The sequence below is a fragment of the Chiloscyllium punctatum genome, chromosome 19 (assembly GCF_047496795.1).
Source record: "Chiloscyllium punctatum isolate Juve2018m chromosome 19, sChiPun1.3, whole genome shotgun sequence".
Taxonomy (NCBI): Eukaryota; Metazoa; Chordata; class Chondrichthyes; order Orectolobiformes; family Hemiscylliidae; genus Chiloscyllium; species Chiloscyllium punctatum.
In genome coordinates this window covers 57,634,541-57,659,275 of record NC_092757.1, presented here as the reverse complement: position 1 = coordinate 57,659,275, position 24,735 = coordinate 57,634,541, and the positions used below count along the sequence as shown (strand labels likewise).

General features: G+C 45.1%; 1 protein-coding gene across 1 annotated transcript in view; it reads right to left on the bottom strand.

The window, feature by feature from the left end:
* fkbp6 (FKBP prolyl isomerase 6) overlaps positions 1–24,735 on the bottom strand; it is a 51,250-nt gene that overhangs the window by 21,029 nt on the left and 5,486 nt on the right. Inside the window, exons 2-7 of the mRNA XM_072589445.1 lie at positions 19,320–19,451; positions 18,089–18,206; positions 16,271–16,360; positions 12,283–12,485; positions 7,041–7,160; positions 1,941–2,138 (exon numbers count right to left, since the gene is read on the bottom strand). Of these exons, the coding sequence (XP_072445546.1) occupies positions 1,941–2,138; positions 7,041–7,160; positions 12,283–12,485; positions 16,271–16,360; positions 18,089–18,206; positions 19,320–19,355 (765 nt within the window). The 5' untranslated portion in view covers positions 19,356–19,451. The remainder of the gene's footprint in view (positions 1–1,940; positions 2,139–7,040; positions 7,161–12,282; positions 12,486–16,270; positions 16,361–18,088; positions 18,207–19,319; positions 19,452–24,735) is intronic.

Sequence of the window (24,735 nt, the reverse complement as noted above, 5' to 3'; positions counted from 1 at the left end):
AGCCTTTTATAATATACATTAATGATATAGATGATGGTATTAATAGTAACATTAGCAAATTTGCTGATGATACAAAGCTGGGTAGCAGGTGAAATGTGAGGAAGATGTTAGGAGATTACAGGGTGACCTGGACAGGTTAGGTGAGTGGACAGATGCAGGGCAGATGCAGTTTAATGTGGATAAATGTATGGTTCTCCACTTTGGTGGCAAGAACAGGAAGGCAGATTACTACCTAAATGGAGTCAAGTTAGGTAAAGGGGCAGTACAGAGAGATCTGCGTGTTCTTGTACACCAGTCAATGAAGGTAAGCATGCAGGTACAGCAGGTAGTGAAGAAGGCTAATAGCATGCTGGCCTTCATAACAAGAGGGATTGAGTATAGAAGCAAAGAGGTTCTTCTGCAGCTGTACAGGGCCCTGGTGAGACCACACCTGGAGTATTGTGTGCAGTTCTGGTCTCCAAATTTGAGGAAAGACATTCTGGCTATTGAGGAACTGCAGCGTAGGTTCACGAGGTCAATTCCTGGAATGGCGGGACTACCTTACGCTGAAAGATTGGAGTGACTAGGCTTGTATACCCTTGAGTTTAGAAGACAGAGGGAATCTGATTGAGACATATAAGATTATTAAAGGATTGGACACTCTGAAGGCAGGAAGCATGTTTCCGCTGATGGGTGAGTCCCGAACCAGAGGACACAGTTTAAAAAAAAAAGGGGTAGGCCACTTAGAACAGAGTTGAGGAGAAACTTCTTCACCCAGAGAGTGGTGGGTGTATGGAATGTTCTGCCCCAAAAGGCTATGGAGGCCAAGTCTCTGGATACTTTCAAGAAAGAGTTGGATAGAGCTCTTAAGGATAGTGGAATCAAGGGTTATGGGGATAAGGCAGGAACAGGATACTGATAGAGGATGATCAGCCATGACCATAATGAATGGTGGTGCAGGCTCGAAGGGCAGAATGGCCTTCTCCTGCACCTATTGTCTATCAATTGAATTGAATCATGCCATTGCCAGAATTTCCCGTGTATAGAATCAGGAGCAGGACCTTTAGTGGATTTTTTCCCCTTGGGGATTTGGTTATGGTTCAGGAGGGCAGAGCAGCAGGGAACTGAAGCTGGGAGCTGCCTGGTCCCAAATACACTAAGCACTGCAGTCATCTCCTGAGACAGTGGGGTGCCAGAGCCCAAGCAAAACTATGCCAAGATATCATTCCCAGCATTCCTTGCAGCTTTTCTAAGGATGTTTAAAGTGGTCCAGGTTGCGAATCACTTGAGACCAAAAAAAAATCCTTGAAGCTCGGGAAAGTAACTAATATAATCAAAGACCCCTCCCACCCTGTTTACCCTCTCTGCCACTAAGTCCCATCAGGCAGAAGACATCAACATTTCAAAACACTTACCAACAGATTCAAGAACAGCTTGTTCCCCGTTGTTATCAGCCTTTTGAACGAACCTCTCATATTAAAGTTGATCTTTCTCAACACTATATTCTACATTCTATTACCCTGATTTACGTGAAGTATGATTTGTTAGGATAGCGCACAAAACAATACTTTTCACTGCACCTCAGCACGTGACAATAATCAATCAAATCAAAACATCTGCAGTCCAAGACAAAAAGCTATCCAAGTTTTCCAAGCAAGCTTAAAAATGGAAGGCATATTTGTGGATGATCTCGAAAACTCCCAGGATGGGTTATTGGACATGTCCAATCCCAGCGCCTTCTCCCAAAAGGATGTTCAGGCACTGCTGCACTTTGTGTCGATCCAAGTGTCTAGAATGAGTCCTTGACGAGAGGAAGATGTCTCGTATTTCCTGCTCTTATAACAGAAACGGTTCTGCTCCACAGCCTGAAGAACTCTCATATAGAATTCACATCAGTTAAAACAAACTAGTAACTTCTTCACATGGAACCATTTGGTCCTAAACGTTTTCTGTCCACTCACCTGGCCACATCTGAACAGAGCTTTGCGGTTCTTGCTGTCGATGCCGAGAGCCCTCTCCCCGTAAACCAGAGCCCGCCTGGGCGCATTCAACTTCAGACTGGCCAGAGACAGGTTCAGGTACAGCAATAATTTGGAGGAGTGAATTGCCTGAGTTTGCTCCTCACCAGTTTCGTGACAATGTGCAAACACCGAGAGAGCCTAAGGAGAAACAGCGAGCATGAGGAGAATGTGTCAGGGCCAGGGAAACGGGACACCACTCTTTAAAAACAGAATATCAAACTACCTCTACTTCCCAACAGATGCAACACCATAGAGAGAGGACCCTTGAAGAAGATAACGAGATCAATAATTTGTTTAGGAAAGAGAAGGGGATGCTCCAAATGAAGGTTGGAGCGATATTATTCCAACGTCCCACTCTCGCTGATGAGTCTCATCAGGAGACAGGGATCAGAGATCTGGGTGGAATTATGGAACCCTCTCAGGGCTTGGCCATGCAATAGTGGGCACGGTCATCTCCCCAGGGTACACAGCATGGCCTACATTGTCATGACAACAGATCAGAACCCTGAATCATATACGAACATGTTTTTTCCGTTAAATAAAGATTGCAAGGCAAGTGTGGCTCACAGTGCAAGTGCTGAAAGAAATCCTGTGAGAACCCCTGGAATATTGTACCTTGGGGCAGGTAAAGGAAGCTACAGAGAGAGAGAGAGCGTGCGAGAGACAGAGGCAGAGCGGGCGCACGAGGGAGAGGGCGCGAGTACAAGACGGACAGACAGACTGACCGACCGACCTCAAAAGCAGCAGAGGTGTAAGGCAAACTAATTACAAAGGAACCTCGATTATACGAAGGACACGGGCAGGGAGTATTTCGTTTGGATAATCGAGGTTCCTCTGTAACTCCTCTCAGCAGAAAAACGTCTATTCTGAGTTATATTCCAGGCTGGAGACACATGACAATTGAAATGTGTTATCCCTTTCAACTGCAGGGCTGTAACTGCAACAACAGCCCTGGCTGAGTGTATTTGTGGACTAATACACAATGAAAGTGAGGGATTGAGGGCAGCCACTAAACACCCCTGCACTGCAGGTCAAAAGGTAAAAGATACTCTGAGCCATCATCGAAAAGAAATAGGATAGAAGAATTTCGACTGACCTGCATCTTGAATTCAACTGCTTGCATGCCAACATGAGTGTTATTAGCATCACCCAACCAAACCGCCCCAACATCCTATCATCTATTCTTCAGATATCTGATTAACCTTTACCTTTGTTTTGTGGACTCACCTCTCACTTCTAATGTGTGTATCAATGTGCTTTTGTTAACTGAAGAATGCCTGGCAAAGTGGGCTCATTTTCAAACATAAGTTCATTTGGTCTGACAGTGAGGTATCCATAAGGGAAGAGATCCGTGCAAAACTGAACTAGCTGCAAGCCATCGAGGAAGTGGGTGAACAAAGAACAGGAGTGAGCCCATTTCTCTTCACCCACGAGCCCATGACAGGATCTGTATAGCACTGGGGATCCTCACTGGTCATAACATCCTTAACACAAACATGTATGTGCCGAATACCTTCAGCTCTACAAAACATTCCAAATATTTCCCAGGACTGGTATCAAGTCAGATGTGAGACAAAGCCACAGGACGGTGAACAACTGAAGGTTTGGCCCCGTTGAAAACTCTTCACAGTTGAAGAGGAGGGAGACCTTCCTTAAGGTTATGGGCAGCATGGTGGCTTAGTGGTTAGCACTGCTGCCTCACAACACCAGAGACCCGGGTTCAATTCCTGCTTTGGGCAACTGTCTGTGTCAGTTGGTTTCTGCATTGGTTTCCTCCAGGTGCTCCAGTTTCCTCCCACAAAGATGTGCAGGTCAATTTAGTCCATGCTAAATTGCCCGTAGTGTTAAGTGCATTAGTAAATGTAGTGGAATGGGTTTAGGTGGGTTGCTCTTCGGAGGGTCGGTGTGGCTTGTTGGGGTGAAGGGCCTGTTTCCACACTGTAAAGAATCTAATCTAATCTTAAACAAGGCTTGGACGGCCGAATGTATGACTATAAATGGTGGAGCAATTAAAACTGACAAAAGAGAACCGTGTTTGAGAAGCAGGGTGAGGGGTTGGATAAGAGAACCAGAGGGTGGTCTTTAAGGCAGCTTGCTGCTTCAGTTCAATTCCTGTGGTTCAAGCTGGTCCAAAAAATGGAGGCAGTGGCTTCCATTGATGATTATTTGAGTACTTTAAAGACAGACAGGTCCTGAGCTGCTCAATTCATAAATGGAGAGATTTATCTAGATATTGGTCAGGAAGATACACTCAACAGAATCAAAGGACAAAAGGATTAACTATAGATTGGTTGTTGCCATAACACTGTCAGGGTTTGAGTAAAGTTGTGGAAGATTGATTGGGATTGCCCTGCACAGAGCAAGCACTAACCCTGCCATCAGCTGGAGACAGAAAGCTCAAACTTGGATTATTCCGGAATGGCTAATCCTCCGGCCTATAAAAACCTGTTTGATAGGCTTGCAACAACTTGATATAGTACCTTTAACAATAGTATAAGACCCCACAGCATTTCATAGCAGCAGAATCAAATAAATTGTGACACTGAGCCAGACAGCCATTAGAGCAGGTGGCCACTGAGATGAATTTTGCCAGCAACTGAACAGAGAGCGCGGAATGAAGAAACTGCATACAGAGCTCAGGGTCTAGGACACTGAAGGCACAGTCACCAGTGGTTAGGGGATGTGATAGATAGAGCCCTGTAGAGGACTTGAGGAAGAGGCAAAAGACCATTAGACACAGGAGTGAAGGTAGGCCATTTGACCCATCAAAGAAATGATCTGTTCATTGTCTTGTAGGGCTGGAGGAGGTTGGTAGGAATATAATGCCCCCACCCCTGACCAGGGACAAAGATTCAGGAGACAGGCAGGATTCAGGCAAGTGCAAGACCTTTATTCAAGCAACAACTGGTTAATGTAGGGGAGAGGGCGAAAGACTTTACCAGAATCTGGCCTCGACATGAGAACCCAATCATTCCCTCAATCTACAGCTCAGGTCAAAAGTGAGATTAGTGACACACTCCGATTTTTAGTGAAATACTGCACTTTTATACATTTTGTGTTACAATAATCACTTACAACATGGTCACTATGTCCTTCCCTCTTAGTCCGTACACTCAATCTTGTGGAACACCTAATCAATGATGGCTGTTGCTATGGACAGCCCCATGGTGTTTAACAGACATTGTAATCGCCTGGAGAAAGTGAGGACTGCAGATACTGGAGAGTCAGAGTCATAATGTGTGGCACTGGGAAAAAGCACAGCAGGTCAGGCAGCATCCTAGGAGCAGGGGAGTCGAACTTTCCAGCATAGGTCCTTCACTCCTGATGAAGGGCTTACACCTGAAACGTTGACTTTCCTGCCCCACTGATGCTGCCTGACCTGCTGTACTTTTCCAGTGCCACCCTTTTCGATTGTAATCTCCAGGCCTTGAGATCCTATTAATTCACATTCCAAAGTTACTGGCTATACTCTTTTGGGACTTGCTTATCCCTGAAGATTGCTTGAATCCTGTTATTCATTGTATTCCCTATGCTCTCTCGACAAAATGCACCCATTCTTCTTATATTTTCCACTGTCCCAGTTATATATATCAAAAAAAACAAAGAAGTTGGTTTTAACTATGAGATTTGTAATATTAATATCTGTTGCAACATGTAAAGTTAGACAGTTGCTTCTACTGTTTGCACTTTGCAACTAACACGTTGCAAACAACTCATTTTGTTTAGGTCTACCAAGCAAATTTTTGGGGATAAAGAAAGCATTTCCTGGGACTAATTAACTTTCACATCTAGGTTTAAATATTTTTCTCAAAATGCTTCTATTATACATTGGTTATAGGTGTATCGATACTCATGTTGAAATCTTTGATTATCTGAAGAATCTTTAAGTAGACCCTATTTCTTCATATTATGAATAACTTCAAAGAAACAACTAATTACTACAAAATAACTTTAGCTGTTGTTTTCACAGCTACTTCAGAGTTAGGTTGACAGATTAACGAGCTGAGATTTACACCCTTTGTTCTAATTGTAGCTGTTCACCTAATGGAACAACATCCTTTCATTAATGAAGTTAGAATCGATCACTTGTCATATTTGAATGAGCTGATGACTATCCTGAGATATCCTTTGATCAATTGTTTCGGATGGTTGCTTGTAGGGCCTCCTGTTCACCTTGGAGTAGCAGTGTTCAAGGGTACCATTATGTTTCACTTAAATGACAGAGCAGGCTGTTTAATTCTACTGACACCTTGTCGGCCATTTTGTATCTTAATGCCGGAGCAGGCTGTTTCATTGGTTAACCATTGTCAGCCATTTTGTGTCTTTCAAACACAGGCTGCCCTTACAAGATTATAGAGATCAAGAAAACTAAAGCCACAGAAGCATTCAAAACTAGAAGAACAGCTTTAAAAATCAAGACATCATTCGGCCCAGAGCCACAGTAAACCAGTGAGCAGGGAACTCATAAATGGGCAAAGTGAATTTGGTGCAAGTTAGGATAATGTGCAGAGCTTTGGATGAGCTCAGTTGAAATGGGCAGGAGCACAGGGTGATTTCCACAAGCCCCAGTCAATACCAGGATACCACCTCAGCAGGGAAATACTAGGAATGGCCTCTCCAAGGGCATTACACCACTCATTCCTGCAAATACCGGAACACTGCGAAAGAGCCAGGCTATCGGCTAGTACTGAGAAACACATACACCCTCCCACCTTCCTGCTTTAAATACAGGAACTCATAGGAGGGATTCCATCAGCAAGCTTCCCAAACCCCCACAGATATATACTGACCCATCCCAGTAAACTGGATTCTCACCCTCCTCTAGCTTATCTCTCCACGCTTCAGGCTCACTGCCTTTATTCCTGATGAAGGGCTTTTGCCTGAAACATCGATTTCAAAGCTCCTTGGATGCTGCCTGAACTGCTGTGCTCTTCCAGCACCACTAATCCAGAATCCCAAGATCACCCACTGAGTAGTCAGCAGCAATGGAATTCCAACTGTCTCTCCAATTGGTCTCTCCCAGCCCTGCCCATTCAGTACCTTCTTGTACTGGTCCTTCGCATCCTCATACCGTTGCTGTTGGAAGAAATAATTCCCAAACTCTCGCTCCGTACTGGCCACTTTCAGAAGTTTCTCCACCGGGTAAATAATCTGCTCTTCCTACAGAAAAAAAAACATAATCCCATCAAACCAGGAACTAGCAGCTCCCACGCCTTTTACAACGCCTTAGCCCCACTCACTTTGAAACAAACACCTTCTTTATTTGAGATAGACGGGAGAATTGCACCCTAATGTGTCCTCACACTGAATCCTAAACAATGAGTGACACCATCAGAATCCTACATGTTTTCTACCTTATATTTCCTTTAGTAGTGTGAGAGCGAGACAGAGCCAGAGAGAGCTATGTATCCATGGGAGAGCTGCTCAGACCATATATTGATAAATACATATTAATTTATTAGTAATTTCATATATTTCTAGAAGGTTTATATTTATAGAGGGTTCTCCTCAGCACAGTTGTGTACACACTGATAAACTGAGACAGTGGCAGGCTTGTACACAACACTGTAGAGCTGGAGACTTCAGTATCAGAGACAAGGTGGCTTCCTGGAGATAGCCTGAAGTTACACAGAATGCAGGTGGAAGGGATAACTCTCCACGGGCAGGGATGGAGCTGCTTGACCTACAGTAAAGTGAATGAATCTGGCCCTTGTTTTCCACTGTCTATCTACTCCATTCAATCTTTAGAAATCTGGTCCAGCAAGGCTCCAGGTCCCTGTGCATTTTTTTTCCCCCTTCTCCTAACTCTCGCTGCCTTCCTCGCTTATGGCTTTCTGTCTGCCGGTGTCAGATTGAAATTTTGCAAGAGTGGTCAGTCTACAATGAGCACGCCCATGACCGGAAATGGCAGAGACCTGTCGCCAAAGTGCTGTGTTTTCCACACGTCGGACACAATCTGCTAACTTGTGTTTTTTTTTAAAAAAATCTAGCTTCAGATCTCTTCATACTGGCCAGACGGGTTGACAGGACTTTGGACCCGCTTCAATGCCAGCCTCAGGTGACTAACTGTGTGGAGTTTGCACATCCTCCCCGTGTCTACGTGGGTTTCCTCCAACAATCCAAAGATGTGCAAGTTAGGTCAATTGGCCATGCTATATTGCCCATAGTGTTCAGGGATGTGTAGGTTAGGTCAGTTTGCTATCTGAACCAGGCCCAGTGTTTTAAATCAGATTAAAGAGTGTTAAAATGCTTCAGTAATTTCAGCCCAATACATATACACACACAAAATCTGTCAAATTAATGATACCTTGAGCTAGTGTTACCTGACTCATGACAACAAATTACTTCCATCTGCTCTCACACCCAAAAGCCCTTTACCGCAGAACCTCAAATCTGCCATCACAGCTCTTTGATAATTCCCTGTCTTATGATGCTGTGGTAGTGTCCCTTCCTCTGAGACAGGAGGCCCGGCTTCAGGTCCCAAGAGATTCGCAATAACATCTCTGAACAGGTTGCATGAAAATATATATTGCTTCATCTGAGTGACTGGCTGAAGACTACAGAGGAACTCCCTGGCCTCACTGGAGATGTTCTGATTTATCTACCGATGAGAGTTGTGAGCGCACATAATGCGTTGCCAGTGGTGGCGGTGGAAGCAGTGTCACTTGGGACATTTAAGCGAATGCTGGACACGCACATGGATAGTAGCGAATTGAGGGATGTGTAAGTTAAGTTATTTTATTTTACATTAGGACTAACGCTCGGCACAACATCGTGTGCTGTACTTTTCTACGTTCTAATGGTGCGCGTGGTACTTAAATTGTAATTCATTTTCTAACATCATTAATGCATAACTCATTAATAACACATCATACAGGAACCTCCTCGAAGAACCTTAGAAATTCACAGCCTCCAGTTCTGAAATCCTTATTTCAGTATAGAAACTGACAATGCACAGATACTTATTCAGAACACGACAATATTATAGTCTCAGCCTTTACAATGCACTGCCCAGACCCCACACACACCCACACACACACACATACCCCCACCCAAACACACACCTAAAACACACACCCACATATCCCCAAAACACAAACCCACCCACACACACCCACCCATACCCCCCCAAAACACCCACCCATACCCCCCCAAAACACACAATGGAAATTGCGGTCTTTGAAGAAGGTGGCCTCCAATCGCCACCAGGTCAGAACCCCACTGGTCCTCACCTACCACCCCACCAACCTCCATATACATCGTATCATCCGTCGTCATTTCCGCCACCTCCAAACGGACCCCATCACCAGGGATATATTTCCCTCCCCTCCCCTATCAGCGTTCCAAAAAGACCAGTCCCTCTGTGACTCCCTCGTCAGGTCCACACCCCCCACCAACCCAACCTCCACTCCCGGCACCTTCCTCTGCAACTGCAAGAAATGCAAAACTTGTGGCTACACCTCCCCCCTTACTTCCCTCCAAGGCCCCAAGGGATCCTTCCATATCTGCCACAAGTTCACCTGCACCTCCACACGCATCATTTATTGCATCCGCTGCACCTGATGTGGCCTCCTTTATATTGGGGAGACAGGCTGCCTACTTGTGGAATGTTTCAGAGAACACCTCTGGGACACCCGGACCAACCAACCCAACCACCCCGTGGCTCAACACTTCAACTCCCCCTCCCACTCCACCAAGGACATGCAGGTCCTTGGACAACTCCATCGCCAGACCATAGCAACACGACGGCTGGAGGAAGAGCGCCTCATCTTCCGCCTAGGAACCCTCCAACCACAAGGAATGAACTCAGATTTCTCCAGTTTCCTCATTTCCCCTCCCCCCCACCTTGTCTCAGTCCCAAACCTCGAACTCAGCACCACCTTCCTAACCTGCAATCTTCTTCCTGACCTCTCCGTGCAACCCCCCCCTCCCACCAACTCCGGCCTATCACCCTCACCTTAACCTCCTTCCACCTATTGCATTTCCAACGCCCCATCCCCCAAGTCCCTCCTCCCTACCTTTTTTCTTAGACTGATTAGGGATGGTCAACATGGCTGTGTGTGGGGGAAATCATGTCTCACTGACTTGATTGAGTTTTTTTTTGAAAAGGTGACAAAGAGGATTAATGAAGGCAAAGCAATGGATGTTGTCTCACAGCTGGATGGGCTGCCCAAATGATGAATTTATGGTGGATTTAAAAAGATTGGACAATAACTAAGGCATGCTGGGGAAACTAAGGCAAGCCTTGCCCAAAGTGACTGTGCTAATAAACATGCTACAGAACTCAGACAGGCTGCAGCCATTAATAGACAATTTACAACCAACTTGGTAGCTGTAGACCCTATAGTACACACCCAAATCTGGTATTGTATGGAGTCAATGGAATGTCATGCGATTTGAAACATCGCAGGGTGTACCAGACACAGAGGCGTCTTACCCCCTTATTTGGAGATAGCTATGTGCACCCTGTACCTTCAGGAATGGAGGCCGAAGGACCACCCTGCCATTAAAATGCCAACGCCAGGTTGGGTCTGATGGATCAGGGAGATTGAGACCTGATCAATGTAATAGAGGACAGTCCAGACCCTCCCAAAAGGGCGTGAAGACCCTGGAGTATAAGAATCACCGCAACAGCATCCTTAGGAGCGGTAAATGGAGAGCAACTCCCGAGAAGAGAAGATACCCCTGAGACCATCGGGAGATGAAGGCCAGATGACATCACCACACAGAGTAAGCAGAAGTTCTAGTGTGTGATACGGTCATTCAGAGTTACGTTAAAGCACAGACAGGTTTGTAGAGTAAATTGTTAGCTTATAGTGCATTTTGTGATAGTATTAATTGTGTCAAATAAATGAATATTATTGCTTTTCATTCTTATTAAGAGTTGATTCTCAGTTCTGTTGCTAGATAGAAGAGTGAAAGCACACTGTGTGACAGGCACAATGGTCTCTGGCCTTCAGTAAGGCTTTTGACTCGGTTCCTCATGGTGGACTGGTTAGCAAGGTTAGATCACTTGGAATCCATTGAGAGTTGGATACAACACTGGCTTGGAGGTAGAAGGCAGAGGGTTGTTCATCAGACTAGAAACCAGTGGAGTGCCACAAGGATCGGTGCTGTCCACTGCTTTTCATTTATATAAACAATTTGGATGTGAATATAAGAGGCAATGGTTAGTAAGTTTGCACATGACACCAAAATTGATGGTGTAATGGACAATGAAGCAGGTTATCTCAGAGTACAATGGGATCTTGATCTTGATCAAATGGGCCAATGGGCTGAGGAATGGCAAATGGAGTTTAATTGAGATAAGTGTGAGGTGCTGCATTTTGGAAAGGCAAATCAGAGCAGGACGTACATGCTTAATGGTAAGGCCCTCGGGAGTGTTTCTGAACAAAGAGACCTTGGAGTGCAGGTTCATCGCTCCCTGAAAGTGGAGTTGCAGGTAGACAGGGTAGCGAAGGTGGTGTTTGGTAAGCTTTCCTTTATTGGTCAGAATATTGAGTACGGGAGGTGAGAGATCATCTTGTGGCTGGACAGACTTTTGTTAGGCCATTTTTGAAATACTGCATGCAATTCTGGTCCCCCTGCTATAGGAAAGATGTTAAATTTGAAAGGGCTCAGAAAAGATTTACAAGGATGTTGCCAGGGCTGGAGGATTTGAGCTATAGGGAGAGGATGAACAGTTTGGGGCTGTTTTCCCTGGAGCATCGGAGGCTGAGGGATGACCTTATAGAGATTTATAAAATCATGAGGGGCATTGATAGGGTAAATAGACAAGGTCTTTTCTCCAGGGTGGAGGAGTCCAAACTCAGAGGGCAAAGGTTTAAGGTGAGAGGGGAAAGATTTAAAAGGGACCCAAGGGGCAACATTTTCATAGAGGGTGGTGCGTGTATGGAATGAGCTGCCAGAGGATGTGGTGGAGGCTGGTACAATTACAACATTTAAAAGGCATCTGGATGGGTATATGAGTAGGAAGGGTTTGGAGGGATATGAGGCAAGTGCTGGCAAATGGGATTCGGTTAGGGTTGGATATCTGGTTGTCATGGACAATTGGATTGAAGGGTCTGTTTCTGTGCTGTACACCTCTGACTCGGTAACCCAGCAGAGTGGTTTGATCTCCAACAAATAAAAACAAGGTCAGACTGCAAATTCTTGGCTCCCACTTTTCGGGGCAACAGCCGAGCTCTCCTTGACCCAGAAGTAAAGTGCAGGTTGGATGGTAAAACCCTTAACAAGGTAAGGTGGAGATTGTACAAACTGGACGATTGGCAGAGTCCCTCACCTGTGACAGCATGAAGTATTCATCAGACTCCAAGGTGTCCACAACATGCAGGATCTCCAACTCAAACATGACCGTGGCGTTTGCAGGGATTCGCGGGGGACAGCCCATCTGGCCATACGCGTACTGCGGCTTGAACAGAAACCTGGCAAACTCGCCCTTCCTCATGGTCTGGATTGCCAGCTCCATACCCAGCAGAGTGATGTCTGGAAAAGACCAGCACAGCAGAATCGTGGCCAATCACCTTTCGGGGACAGGATGGGCGCATAACATGAACCGCAGAGACATCTCACAATCACTTTCACTAACGCATTTATAACACCCAGCGACAGACAAACAAACGCGATCACTCAGTGTTGTCGCCATAGAAACTCAGCAACCTCCAGAAACTTCTCCAAACTGGACTTTGTCCTCTCCCCAGCCCCAGAAATCAGTCATCTTCATCTCAGGCAGCACCTTGTGACAGACCATGCTCGTTTGGGTGGTTCAACATCAAATTCCCAGGAGTCTGTTACAATTCCTCCACAAAGACTTCGAGATGAACCATGAAGTGTTTTGGTTGGCTTCCTGGATCTTGTCATGTGTGGCCCACTCAATCTAACTCGATGTAACCAGTGCCTTGATGCTGGCCTGCAAGAGGACCCTGGTATTGGAGAGCCCATCTTGCCGGGTGGATTTGCTGGATTTTGGGGAGACATTGCTGGCGGTATTTCTCTGGGGATTCGTGTTGACTGCTGTACATGTCTTGGCAGTATAATGACAGGCAGGGAGTGTCTATGCCCCATAGCCCATGAGCTAGGTGCCACCAGATTACAGGCTTTGCTATCAAACTGCACTGCTTCTCAGACAGCCACAGGCTGAACTGGCACGGTGGGGACAATGTTGAACTCGATGGGCAGCTTTGACCTTCAATGAGAGAAGGTTCTCAAGGAATGAATACTGACCTATGTCAATAGACAATAGGTGCAGGAGTAGGCCATTCAGCCCTTCGAACCTGCACCGCCATTCAATATGATCATGGCTGATCATTCCTAATCAGTATCCTCTTCCTGCCTTATCTCCATAACCCTTGATTCCACCATCTTTGAGAGCTCTATCCAACTCTTTCTTCAATGAATCCAGAGACTGGGCCTCCACTGCCCTCTGGGGCAGAGCATTCCACACAGCCACCACTCTCTGGGTGAAGAAGTTTCTCCTCATTTCTGTCCTAAATGGTCTACCCCGTACTGTCGTCCAGTAGCTTGCCCTTGCTCAGAATGGAATGGAATGGAATTGGCAGCAGGAGGTTGGTCGGCCTCTGTCTTCCAAATGTCCAGCTCAGGGCCCACTGTCTACCAGGCCTCTGGGAATGCATCAACCACAGACTGAAGTTCAGCCTTAGGGACTGTACATGTAATCTTTGTCTGCAAACTGCAGCTCAATGCGATACATTGGGGTGCTGTTGGGGCTGGGCTGGAGGTGACACAACTTCAACAGTTTCCCACTTGCCCTTCAGTGGGAGGTGCTGTGTTGCAGCACTGAAGACAGACAAGAGCATTGGGGCGATGGTGAAGCCTTTGTGACTCCAGTCTGCAGAGGTACTGGGTGAAAATCACAGCTTGCATGTTGTCACGCAGCAGGCACAGGCTGGTGACAAAGTTTGAAGCCAACGCCCTAGGACTCCTCCCGCCTGACAGTGTCGGAGGTTCATTGCAAAGGTTGAAGGTTCCTGCTGCTCTCTGCACAGCCCAGTTCAGCCTCACAAAGGCGTTCCACTCAGTCAACCCACCACTGAGCCCAGAGTGATGACATTCTCAGTGACACAGTGTGCTGACACATCGCTTTCCAAATCCAGCACCAGTCACCATGACAACCACTGAACAGGAATGGAGATCTACTGTCGGATTGGGAAAGATTGGTGGAAGCTTCCAACATGAGGTGAGGGATATTACTTTTGTTCACTGACACCGAGTATATCACCATCCAGGAGGGAAATCCCATCTGGTTCACTAACACCCCACAGAGAAATCTGCTACCCTTACATGGTCTGGCCTACATGTGACTCCAGACCCACAGTAACGTGGCTGAACTTTAACGGCCCCCTGCACAATAAATGCTGGTCTAGCCAGTGATGCCCACATTTACACGAATGAATAAAAAAGAAAATACCACCCATTTTAGGCTCAAAAAATCAAACCAAACGTTTCCAAGTGAAAAAGAATGAAGTTCACTTGTGATGGCATTATTAAAAACTCCAGAAACTGGGTGGATCAGAGTCAAAGAAAAGTTGCTTCATTACATCTCAATGAAAAACAACACCCTAGTCAAATATGGCAGTATACTACACCAGTGTCACCTTTCTCTAATAGAAATACCAATTCAGTGCTAAATTAGGGAGATTACACCACCTCATATTACACAATGAACAGCTCTCAATAAGCTTTATTTCAGTCTAGGCTACTGTCTGATGCAGCATAAAAACTACTCCTCAGAATAAAGGCATTCTCTCTCAAGTCTGAAGGGTCAGTAGGTTCTAGATAGCCTGCACTTGCCTCATCATCACAGATATCTCCAATTCTCTCTCTCTCAGGAACACTGTGGGTTGGACACACAGACACATTGATGAGTTCTGTTCTCCAATGCAAGAGCTGACATTCTCACCTTCCATGTCTAGATGGTGCTGGTGCACCATGGACTTGCAAACAAACCAGAGTGCGACTGATCTCTCAGCCACTAAAATGTCAGTTTGTCAACAATTGCTACCCACTAATTAACACAGGAGATGTGGCACATTCGCTCAGAGGGAGTGAGATGTGGTTAGTGGAAAAGATGATGTATATCTTCAGCTTGGAGAATAGTTAGGGTGTCCAAACCCTAAACAGCCATCCTCACAGCAATACACAGCATCCCCATAAGGGGTTTCTACATCATGTCCAGGGGAATGACAGCCATGCAAGTGTCTTTTTTCAGGATTCGACAGAGTAGGGTCCAGCTGGTTCTTTCATTTTATGTTGGAGAGAAGCATATGGGCTCACCCAACAGAGCTTTACTCAATCTCCATTAACACCGGTTAACAGCTTCCTGGAACTGTTCCCTTGGTTGCACTGAATGAAAACAAGCAGCATTCACACAGACCATGGCTGTCCCGGTCAAAGTGCAGTCCCTTGGTTAGACCCACAAGCTCACCACCGTCGAGTCACTGCCATCTTACCGCAGGTTCACAATCCCCAGCGGAAACCTTTGCTCAGTGTTCACCTACAACAACATTGTATGTACCAGCAGGTGGCACTAAGCAATGCCTGCTGCGTGGCTGTGTGACAGACGTGCCACAGAATGCCAGTCTCCAGGTGCTTGGGGGTGGGGTAGGGGTTTGATGCAGCATAGGAGTGCTGTTCCCCTCAGGTTTACAGCTTCAAACCTGCCTAACCCCGGTAAAGAGTAAATCAGAACATACAAGAGCTGAACTGGAACGGACTCTCAGCAGAATCACCTTATGAATCTGTGCCAAGATACCATTGTAGCTAAGGTGGCACCCTAAGTGGTGATTTGTAGCCCTTTGACCATACCCATTTGAATACATGACCACAAAGCTAAATCTAATTCTTTAATCTCTACAGCCCTGACTGTGACAACTTTCATGAAGCTCTTAATAATAGTGATGAAAAGTGCTGAGGAACAGTGAATGGTACATCTAACCAACACTGGGTACTGCCGTGGATTGCAATGGTTTGTCTCTCGCTTGGGTAAACCCTGCAGCTTCTAGTCTCTGGAAGCCAAGGCAGCCCAGTCCCCTGCTGCTTTCTCTGTCTCTCTGAGGGGAGCAGAACCATGTAACATTATGCAAATCGTAAACAGAGGTGAAGCAAATGCACCAGGTGAAGGGGAAGGAGCGCTGTATGCTCTAACCCTGACGAACAGAAACACAGTCAGCAGCAAAACAAAAATTGCAGTGAGCCAACTGTATGCAGCTCAGCAATCAATGTTCACAGACACCAGAGTAGACCCAACTCACCTCGACCAAGCTTCATGAACCTTGGCACATCCCTCTGCAGGTTGGAATCGAAGGGTTTGTCCGTATATTCACTGTAGGCACTATAGTGAACTGCAGGAAACAAACAGAGTCAGGCTTTGGAAATGGGTCCCAACAGGATCTAGAAGGTTCCATCATAAACCTCAGTGACATCCATAACTAAATCCAACCCTGCCATCGCCTGGCCCATATGTAAAAACTCTCACAGGCTGTTCTTTCCTTCACTTGGATGTGAAAGCAGGGGGAGAGAGAATTCTGGAAAGTCTCTATCCTGGATGCCTTAACAAGGAAAGCACTACCACCTCCATGATTTACTGGGCACTCCTTCGAGGATGATATAGACTGCTCAGTCCTCATTGGGAGCAGGGAAGCAGGGTTTATTGATCTACACGTGGCTCATTGCCTTTACTGACTGAGCAAACATAAAAATGATGGAAGAACTAAACTGTGACAATAAACAATGGGTGATGAAAACCTGAGAAAGGAACAGAAAATACTGAGGTCAGTGTAGCTGTTTCCATTATTAAAAGGATGAGCTTGTATGATCAATGATGAACTGAATATGTGCAACTTTCATTTCGCTCAAGAAACTCAAATAAGTTTTTAAAAAACTCATTCACAGAGTGTGGGTGTTGCTGGCTAGACCAGCATTAATTCCCAATCCTAATTATCCAGAGGGCAGTTTAAGAGTTGACCACATTGCTGTGGGTCTGGAGTCACATGTAGGCCAGACCAGGAAAGGATGGTGGTTTCCTTCCCTGAAGGACATTAGTGAACCTTGGACATTAACACTCTTTTAAAGTTACTTAGATGAAGGCTGAAAAAGTATCGGTTCAGGAGGGTCTTTGGCCATTCCAACTGGTGCCAATGTAGACACCTATAATCTCTGCATCTGACTGCCTATCGTAAGATGCCCATAGATTTTGCCTCCATTAGCAGAGAGCTGTTATTGTAACATAATCTGCTTCACTGCTCTCTAACCCGGTCTGATCGGCTGGTGCAGATCAACAAACAGGAATTTGGAGGCCCCTCCTTATTGAGAAAGCAATTGCCCAGGTCACCCCACACACTCTTCACATGGCACAGGGCCTGACACTTAAACATGGACAATAAGAGGGGAACACAACTGGAAACAAAACTGTGCACAGAGGAACAAGCAATTTCTGCAGCAAAGGCAAGGTTCAACCATCTTGTTTCTGCTTAAAATGATCAAGATCCTCTTCGGAGAACTTCTGCCGCTAACAGGGGGCTCTCTCTGTGCTATTCTTCACCATCAAGACGGGCTTGCTCTGTGCCTCTGTCTAGATTAGAGTGTTGCTGGAAAAGCACAGCAGGCCAGGCAGCATCCGAGGAGCAGGAAAATCAACATTTTGGGCAAAAGCCCTTCATCAGGAATGGAGGCAGGAAGGCTGCAGGGTGGAGAGATAAATGAGAGGGGGATGGGGATGGGGAGAAAGTAGCAAAGAGTACAATAGGTGAATGGGGGTGGGGATGAAGGTGATAGGTCAGAGAGGAGGGTGGGGGAAGGTAGCAAAGAGTACAATGAGTGAATGGGGGTGGGGATGAAGGGGATAGGTGCCTCTGTCACCAACTCCCTCACTATCACTGAGCTCAGCGCTCCCACAAGGAATTGGAGACCGAATCAGGAATTATAGAGGATAAGAAATTTCTTCAATCAAAAAAAAAAAGAATGGGAGGTACTTCAGATTTCACCCTGGTTTCCATGGAGAAACTCCTCACTGTTGGAGGTTCATGGGATGATACACAAAAGGGTCAGAGTAGCTCCATGGTCAGCCCTACCAGACACTGAGGCAGTGGGTGGGATAACACTGCCTGAGCCACGTCGAAGGATCTCCTTCAGTACACCCCCATCACCGGTCACATCTTGCATTCTTTGAGACATGTGGTAGAAGGGACTCTGAAATCAAAAGACATTAAATATTGCTGAGATGTAGTGTCACACACCTGCAATACTCACAGCCAGGCTTACAATGAGCATTAGTCATAAAGTCACTGAATATTTACAGCATGGGGAAACCTCCTGCAGGCCTGCATACCATGTCGGTCTAATCCCATTTGTTAGCACTTGCCCTGTCTGTGATGGCATTTCAAGAGTTTATTCAAATTGTTCTAAAAATGTTTTGGAGGTTTCTTGCCTCCTCTGCCATTTCAGGCGGAGAGTTTCTGGATACCTACCACCATCTGGGTGAAAACTCTGGGAGAGGCCTCGAATCCCCTCGAAGCCTCTCACTCCTTGCCTTTAAAACAGCACCCTCTGGTTACCAACTCCTCCCCCATGCGTCCCCCTCAGCCTTCGCTGCTTTAAGGAAAGCAATCCCAGCCTCTCCTTTTCACAGTGGAGACACTCCACGCAAATCTTGGTGAACTTCCCCTGCACCTTCTCCAGTGGAATTTGCTGTTCCCAACACGGAAATGGAACACACACCTTGTGTAATAAACAGCTTACCCCCCTATTAATTCCCATCACCTCGAAAGGAGTGGAATCATTCTGGTGACTCAATCCATGGCAACCATGTTTCATATACGAGTATGGGCTTGCTATTTGACAATGGAGGCATCACAGCCCAGTTCAGGCCAAGCAGTACCCTCTCAATATCCCTACCCCACTTTAACAGGGAGTCAGCTGAATGTTGAGGATCAGGAGCCTACACCAATTCCTCAGCACAAAGTATTGAAGCCAATGACAGTGCTCCAGAGGGACTGGGCTGGTTAAGCAAACACAGGGAATGGTTTACCATCATGTTACATGGTTCAGTCCCCTCCTCCAAACCCTCAAATACTATACAAAGAACAAGATGATTATCACTCCCAGCACCATTTGGAAAGCAGGGTGCAACCATATGACAAACAGTGATAGAGACTGGTCCCTGCTCACAGCACCACAACACCAGCAGATCCAAGTTATAATGTTAGCCGCACTGTGTTCTAGCCAGAGATCGACTGCCAGCTCGGTTTTGAAGCAGAGAGTGCCTAGTAATGAAATAATCCAAATGACAGTGTATATAGTTACCAGCTGGCCACGCGAGCTGGGAGGAGGTCCATTCATTGTGTTAACACAGCCAAGGTCAGTCTCTGGTTGCTGTCAAACTCCGAAATGGAGAGAGCCCGGCCACTTGGTACCAAGTATCTAGCAGGTGAAAGTCTAGAAAGAAAACGAACATGAGTCACTATTGACCTTGTGTTTTGTATTTTTGGTGAATTCATGTGAAACTAGTTTCATTTTTGCTTAATCACTTGCAACTACAGGAACGATGTCCCTGGAGTATGTCACGTCAGTCAGATGAGAATGCTAAGCGATTACATTGAGATGCCTCAAGAGTTTTATGAATGGAACAAAGTCTTCAAATTCAGCAAGCGTGTGTCACATTCACAGATCAGTCCCAACCACTGCCCTCAATTACTCACTCTCCTGAAACACAGTCAGCTGCTTCAAGGCCCTGTACTCTGTATGGTCCTCCTGGTAACCTGCTTCACAACTTAAATGACTTCTTGGGTTTCTCCTGATTGTATTCTAATATTAATCAAACCCTTCACTACATTGAACAGAATCAGCTGTGACTATTCCCTTGTTCAAACAGAACACCTCAAGGTTTAATCTGTAGGTTAGCACACTATAACCTACATGTGGTCCCACCAGCAGAAATGGATTGCCCTTTACGACCCAAACAATCTGATAGATCTCAACTCTCCTTGGTTGTAAAATCTTGACTATAAGCCATTCATATTTCAAAATTACTCCTTCTATAAAGATTTGCATTTACATAGCACCTGCCAGAATTTCACAGCCATATCATTAGTACTTTAAGTCAGTGTTGCAATGTAGAAATTTAATTAATATTTATCACCCTAAACTAATGAAGAATGATAGTGGAGCACATTAGTACCCTGGCTGCAGTAAGTCTCAGGTAGACCGTGTCATGAAACAATTCTTAAAGCTTGAAACAGGACTCACTGACCCGCAATGTTTTATTAAAGGGAACTATACAAATCGGATGAACAAAACTCTCTGTTTGGGTAACTGCTGTGCAGAACACAATAAACCAAACTACATCGTTTTCAAATCAAATTCATGTCTCAAATAACAAAACCTCAGTACAACAAAGCCTGCCATTTTGATAGCATTACTTTGATTCTTAATCCCTGATGTAATTTCTGCAGGCAATTGCTTTCCATTTATCTACCCGATCTCAATCTCGCTCCCAGATATCCTTGTGTAAAACAGTGCAGATGCTAATACACTGCATGTAAACGCATTTTAATATCAAAATCTAATCTGGCCCAAGGTCTGTTGATGTAGATTCTTACATTACTGATGCTTGGCGTTTCATTTCTTACTGAAGGCAACCTCTTAATGTTTTACTTTAGGGCATTTTTGTAGCAGTAATCTTCATCTAAAAGCACTTCCTGACCTGCCAGGTAATGACACTGGATGTGTTCTTCATCTTATTGCATTTTGTACATTAAACTTTCATTTGAAAGTAAATGAATATGAGGGGTTATTGGCCAAAATTCTTCCCAAGGGGATACAGTGAGCTTTTAAGAGATGACTTTGGTTTGTCCCAAAGGTAACGCATTACATTTATGGTTTTCTGGACACAATCTATTTCTACCAGGCGGCATTATAATTGTTACATTGAATTCTCCATCTTAAAGCACAGCGCTTCTCATAATACAGCCCCAAAGTCATTTAGAGCCCACTGCCTATTCACCGGAAACCCTTTCAATAGTGTTTCTGTACCTCCCATGGGACACTGGCGAGTCATAACTCAGCGCTTGCTCTCTCTCTCTCTCCTCTCACGAGGAGATTGAATATCCCAGTAGCTACAGCAGATGTGAAAGGTCTCCTCTTCAACATGGACGTGTATTTCCACTGTCTTAGGGCAGCAAACAGCAAGCTCACTATCGAAGGAATCCCGAGCCCAAACCCACTCCCTTTCAGCATTCACCGCTACATCCTTTTGAGCGAGAAGGTGCTGACCAATCACTAAGTCAGTTTTAAGAGGACAGCACCGAGAAGGGACAACAGCAAATTCTGAAGGAGGGACATGGGACTCAAATCATTCAATCTATTTTCGCTCCACACGTGCTGCCAGCCCTGCTATGTTCCTTTAGCATTTTCTGTTTTTGTTCGGGTAAGGAATATGGTTATATAATCAGCTTTACTGTTATGCCTGTGCAGCAATATTTACCAGCTGCACTTAAAACATATTGAGCAGGATACAGTGTTTTATCTGATCCAGAGAATGAAAGGGTTTTGGGGTAGGATTCCCACTTGTTTCACACCTGAAGCAGCAAGAGTCTGACAAAAAGGAAAATAATTCCACAAATTCCACTTTTGGTATAAGAATACTCGCCCTGCGTTCAATTTTGGTCTCCTTATTATAGAGCAGAAATTGTGAAACTTGAGAGGGTTCAGAAAATATTTACAAGGACGTTGCCAGGGTTGGAGGGTTTGAGCTATAGGGAGAGGCTGAATAGGCTGGGGCTGTTTTCCCTGGACTGTTGAAGGCTGAGGGGTGACCTTACTCAGATTCATAACATCGGGAGGGGGCATGGATAGGATAAATAGACAAGGTCTTTTCCCTAGGGTAGGGGAGTCTAGTTTCCCCAGAGGGCATAGGTTTAAAGTGAGAGGGGAAAGGGACCTAAGGAGCAATCTTCTTCACACAGAGGGTGGTGCTTGTATGGAATGAGCTGCCAGAGAAAATGGTAGAGGTTGGTACAATTACAACAATTAAAAGAGATTTGGATGGGTATATGAATAGGAAGGGTTGAGGGGGACATGATCCAAATGCTAGGACTAGGTCAGATTGAGATATCTGGTTGGCATGGACGAGTTGGACTGAAGTGTCTGTTCTGTGCTATGCAGCTCTATGACTAAATGACCATCACAGAAACGTTTCTGTACCTGATGACAGGGCTCGACAGGGCTCAACAGGACAAAAGGTCTGCCCCATTTTGACCTCCAAGAGTGTTTCCGTAGCACACAGACTATTGATGGGGGCAGGAGAACTGCTGCGTAGCACACCAATCAACATAGCAGACTGGCCTCCACTTCCACAATTTTCTGAGCTGGCCTTCAGTTTTACAGAATGTGGAACTCTGTCCTGATTGTTCGTGGAGCCAAGTGATGAGCAGAATCACCCGCACTTGTTCCCAGGGAATCCGATAAATCCATGAAGGCATACAAGGGAAACAGGAGATGGGGAAAGAGTCAAAGAGTGGGACTATCTAAACAGGAAGTGCACACCTGATGGGTTGAACAGGTCTTCCTGCCCATCATATTCAGTGCTCCTATAATGTGTGCTGAAAGAATAGTTGGCACAGTGCTCCGGTCAGAGTGATGGCCTTTTGCAATCCTACCCACAAACAAACAAGAATTAACTAACTTGTCCTACACCTAGCAAGCGATATCAGGACAATACCAAAAACCAAACTTTAATAGATCAAAGTTTAACGATTACTTTTTGTTCCATTTATTTGCAAAGCAATCAATTTCCATTCAAATAAATTTTCACTTCAAAACGGCGTAGTTCTTCAGCGCCATTTCTTGCGAATCCTGGGGGACCCAGTGGCCCAGAGGCCAGTGTCATTGATCGCCCATTAATGACTCCAAACTTTCTGAACGTATTAATAGCCTGTCTCCAAAAGGTGAGACAGACGAGCTGTGTCAGGTCAAGAAGGTTACAGTGTAATCAATTCTCACCCAGACATTTGATCAATACATACACATGAAGATACATTAGCAGGCAAAGATGTTTAATATCTTCTCCTACTGTAACTGTCACTGTTTTCCCACTGCAGACAGCAACCACTCCCTGGCCTCCGAGTCAACCACACATCTCTGCGTGACACAATGGACAATCGGTCTTGGAAGAGGGTGGAATTGTGGAAAACAATATGGCGGAATAAGTGTAGACAAAGGATTTTCATTCACAACTGGGCTTGATGATGGCCTGAAAGTCCACATCCAACTTCAGTCAATGAGCTCAGAGGTTAGTTATAGTACTGTGGCAGCATAGACTAAGGATTAAAATAGAATCAGTGCGGTTCAGCACCAGCCTGCTGGGTAATTATTTAGCAAAGCAACATAGAATCTCAGTCAGTCATTAAACTTGGCGTGAGTATTCTAAAGGCCAAGACATTTGGGTTTTTGTTAAAGGTATCAAGGGATGTGTGGGTCAAAGACAGGAAAATGCAGCCAAGATGCAGATCTGAAACGATCCAATTGTATCAGACTCGAGGGACTGAATGGACGACTGATTCCTTTTGTTCTGAACTCCAGAGGAAAGAAACGAATAGCATATTCGGGGGATAGACCGTGTGTTCAGAAAAGATAAGAGCAGATTTAAAAATCAAGGAGGTAGTGCAGCCAAACATGTCAGGAAGGTAAATAAATTTGTTCTCCGAGGAAGATAAAAAGTGATCCATGTAACAACTCTGGGTAGGTGTTGCTAATATTAAAATACTCTAACAGAGGCATATGATCCACCACAATCACTTTATAAGGCTAGAAAGTTATCTAAGTTGGCAATTTCAACCTACCAACCGAGAGAAATGATTAAGTTGGTTAAGTGACCCACCAAGTTCCTTGGCCAAAGATATGCCACGTTCATCCTTATCTGGACTTGATATTGATGAACAGTGTACTGAAAATACAAGTCGTGACATCCCTGGTGACAGCTTTCACAGAATTATCAAATACAACATAAGCCAGGATTCAGAAAGACTGAAGACCAGGCGCTGGATATTGAACGCCATACTGAAAGACAGATCAATTCCAATAAAATGAAGGAACTCCGATGATTTGATTGGAGAAGTTGTTCAACTTCAGAGCAGAACAAGTGGGACCTCTTCAAAGAGACATACAATTATTCTCAAATATTTAAGGTATGTTTACAAGCAAGCTCAAACAGATATGGCCACAAATTAATCATACAACAAATTCAAAGGAAAAAGGAGATCTATAAATCCAGAAAGGAGATGAATAATAAATCCTTTACTATACATCAGTCAATATCAATTCAGAAACAGCAACATCCTTGAATTGATATCCCACGTGGTCATGAAAGAACTTGATTGTTGAATTGACTTTCGGAAAGGCATTTGGCAAAGTCTATTAAATTTAGTTCAGGAGGACAGATAAAGAATTAGCAGCTAGTTAGAAAGCAACAGATGTCTGTAAGAGGTATTGGATGGGAGATGAATAGGACGTTTCTGCTGGAGTAGTTGCTGGAACCACTCCTAATTCTGAGCGCTCATCAAATCTGTACATCAATCTCATCCAGCAGGGCTGTGCAATTGGACAAGGCAGTACAAATATTACAGAATGAGTCAGCCAAAAAAGGTTTCAAGTCGGCAGAGGAGGAACAGATGGGACTTAACAGAGACAAATGTAAAACACCACCCAAAGGGATGAGAAATGA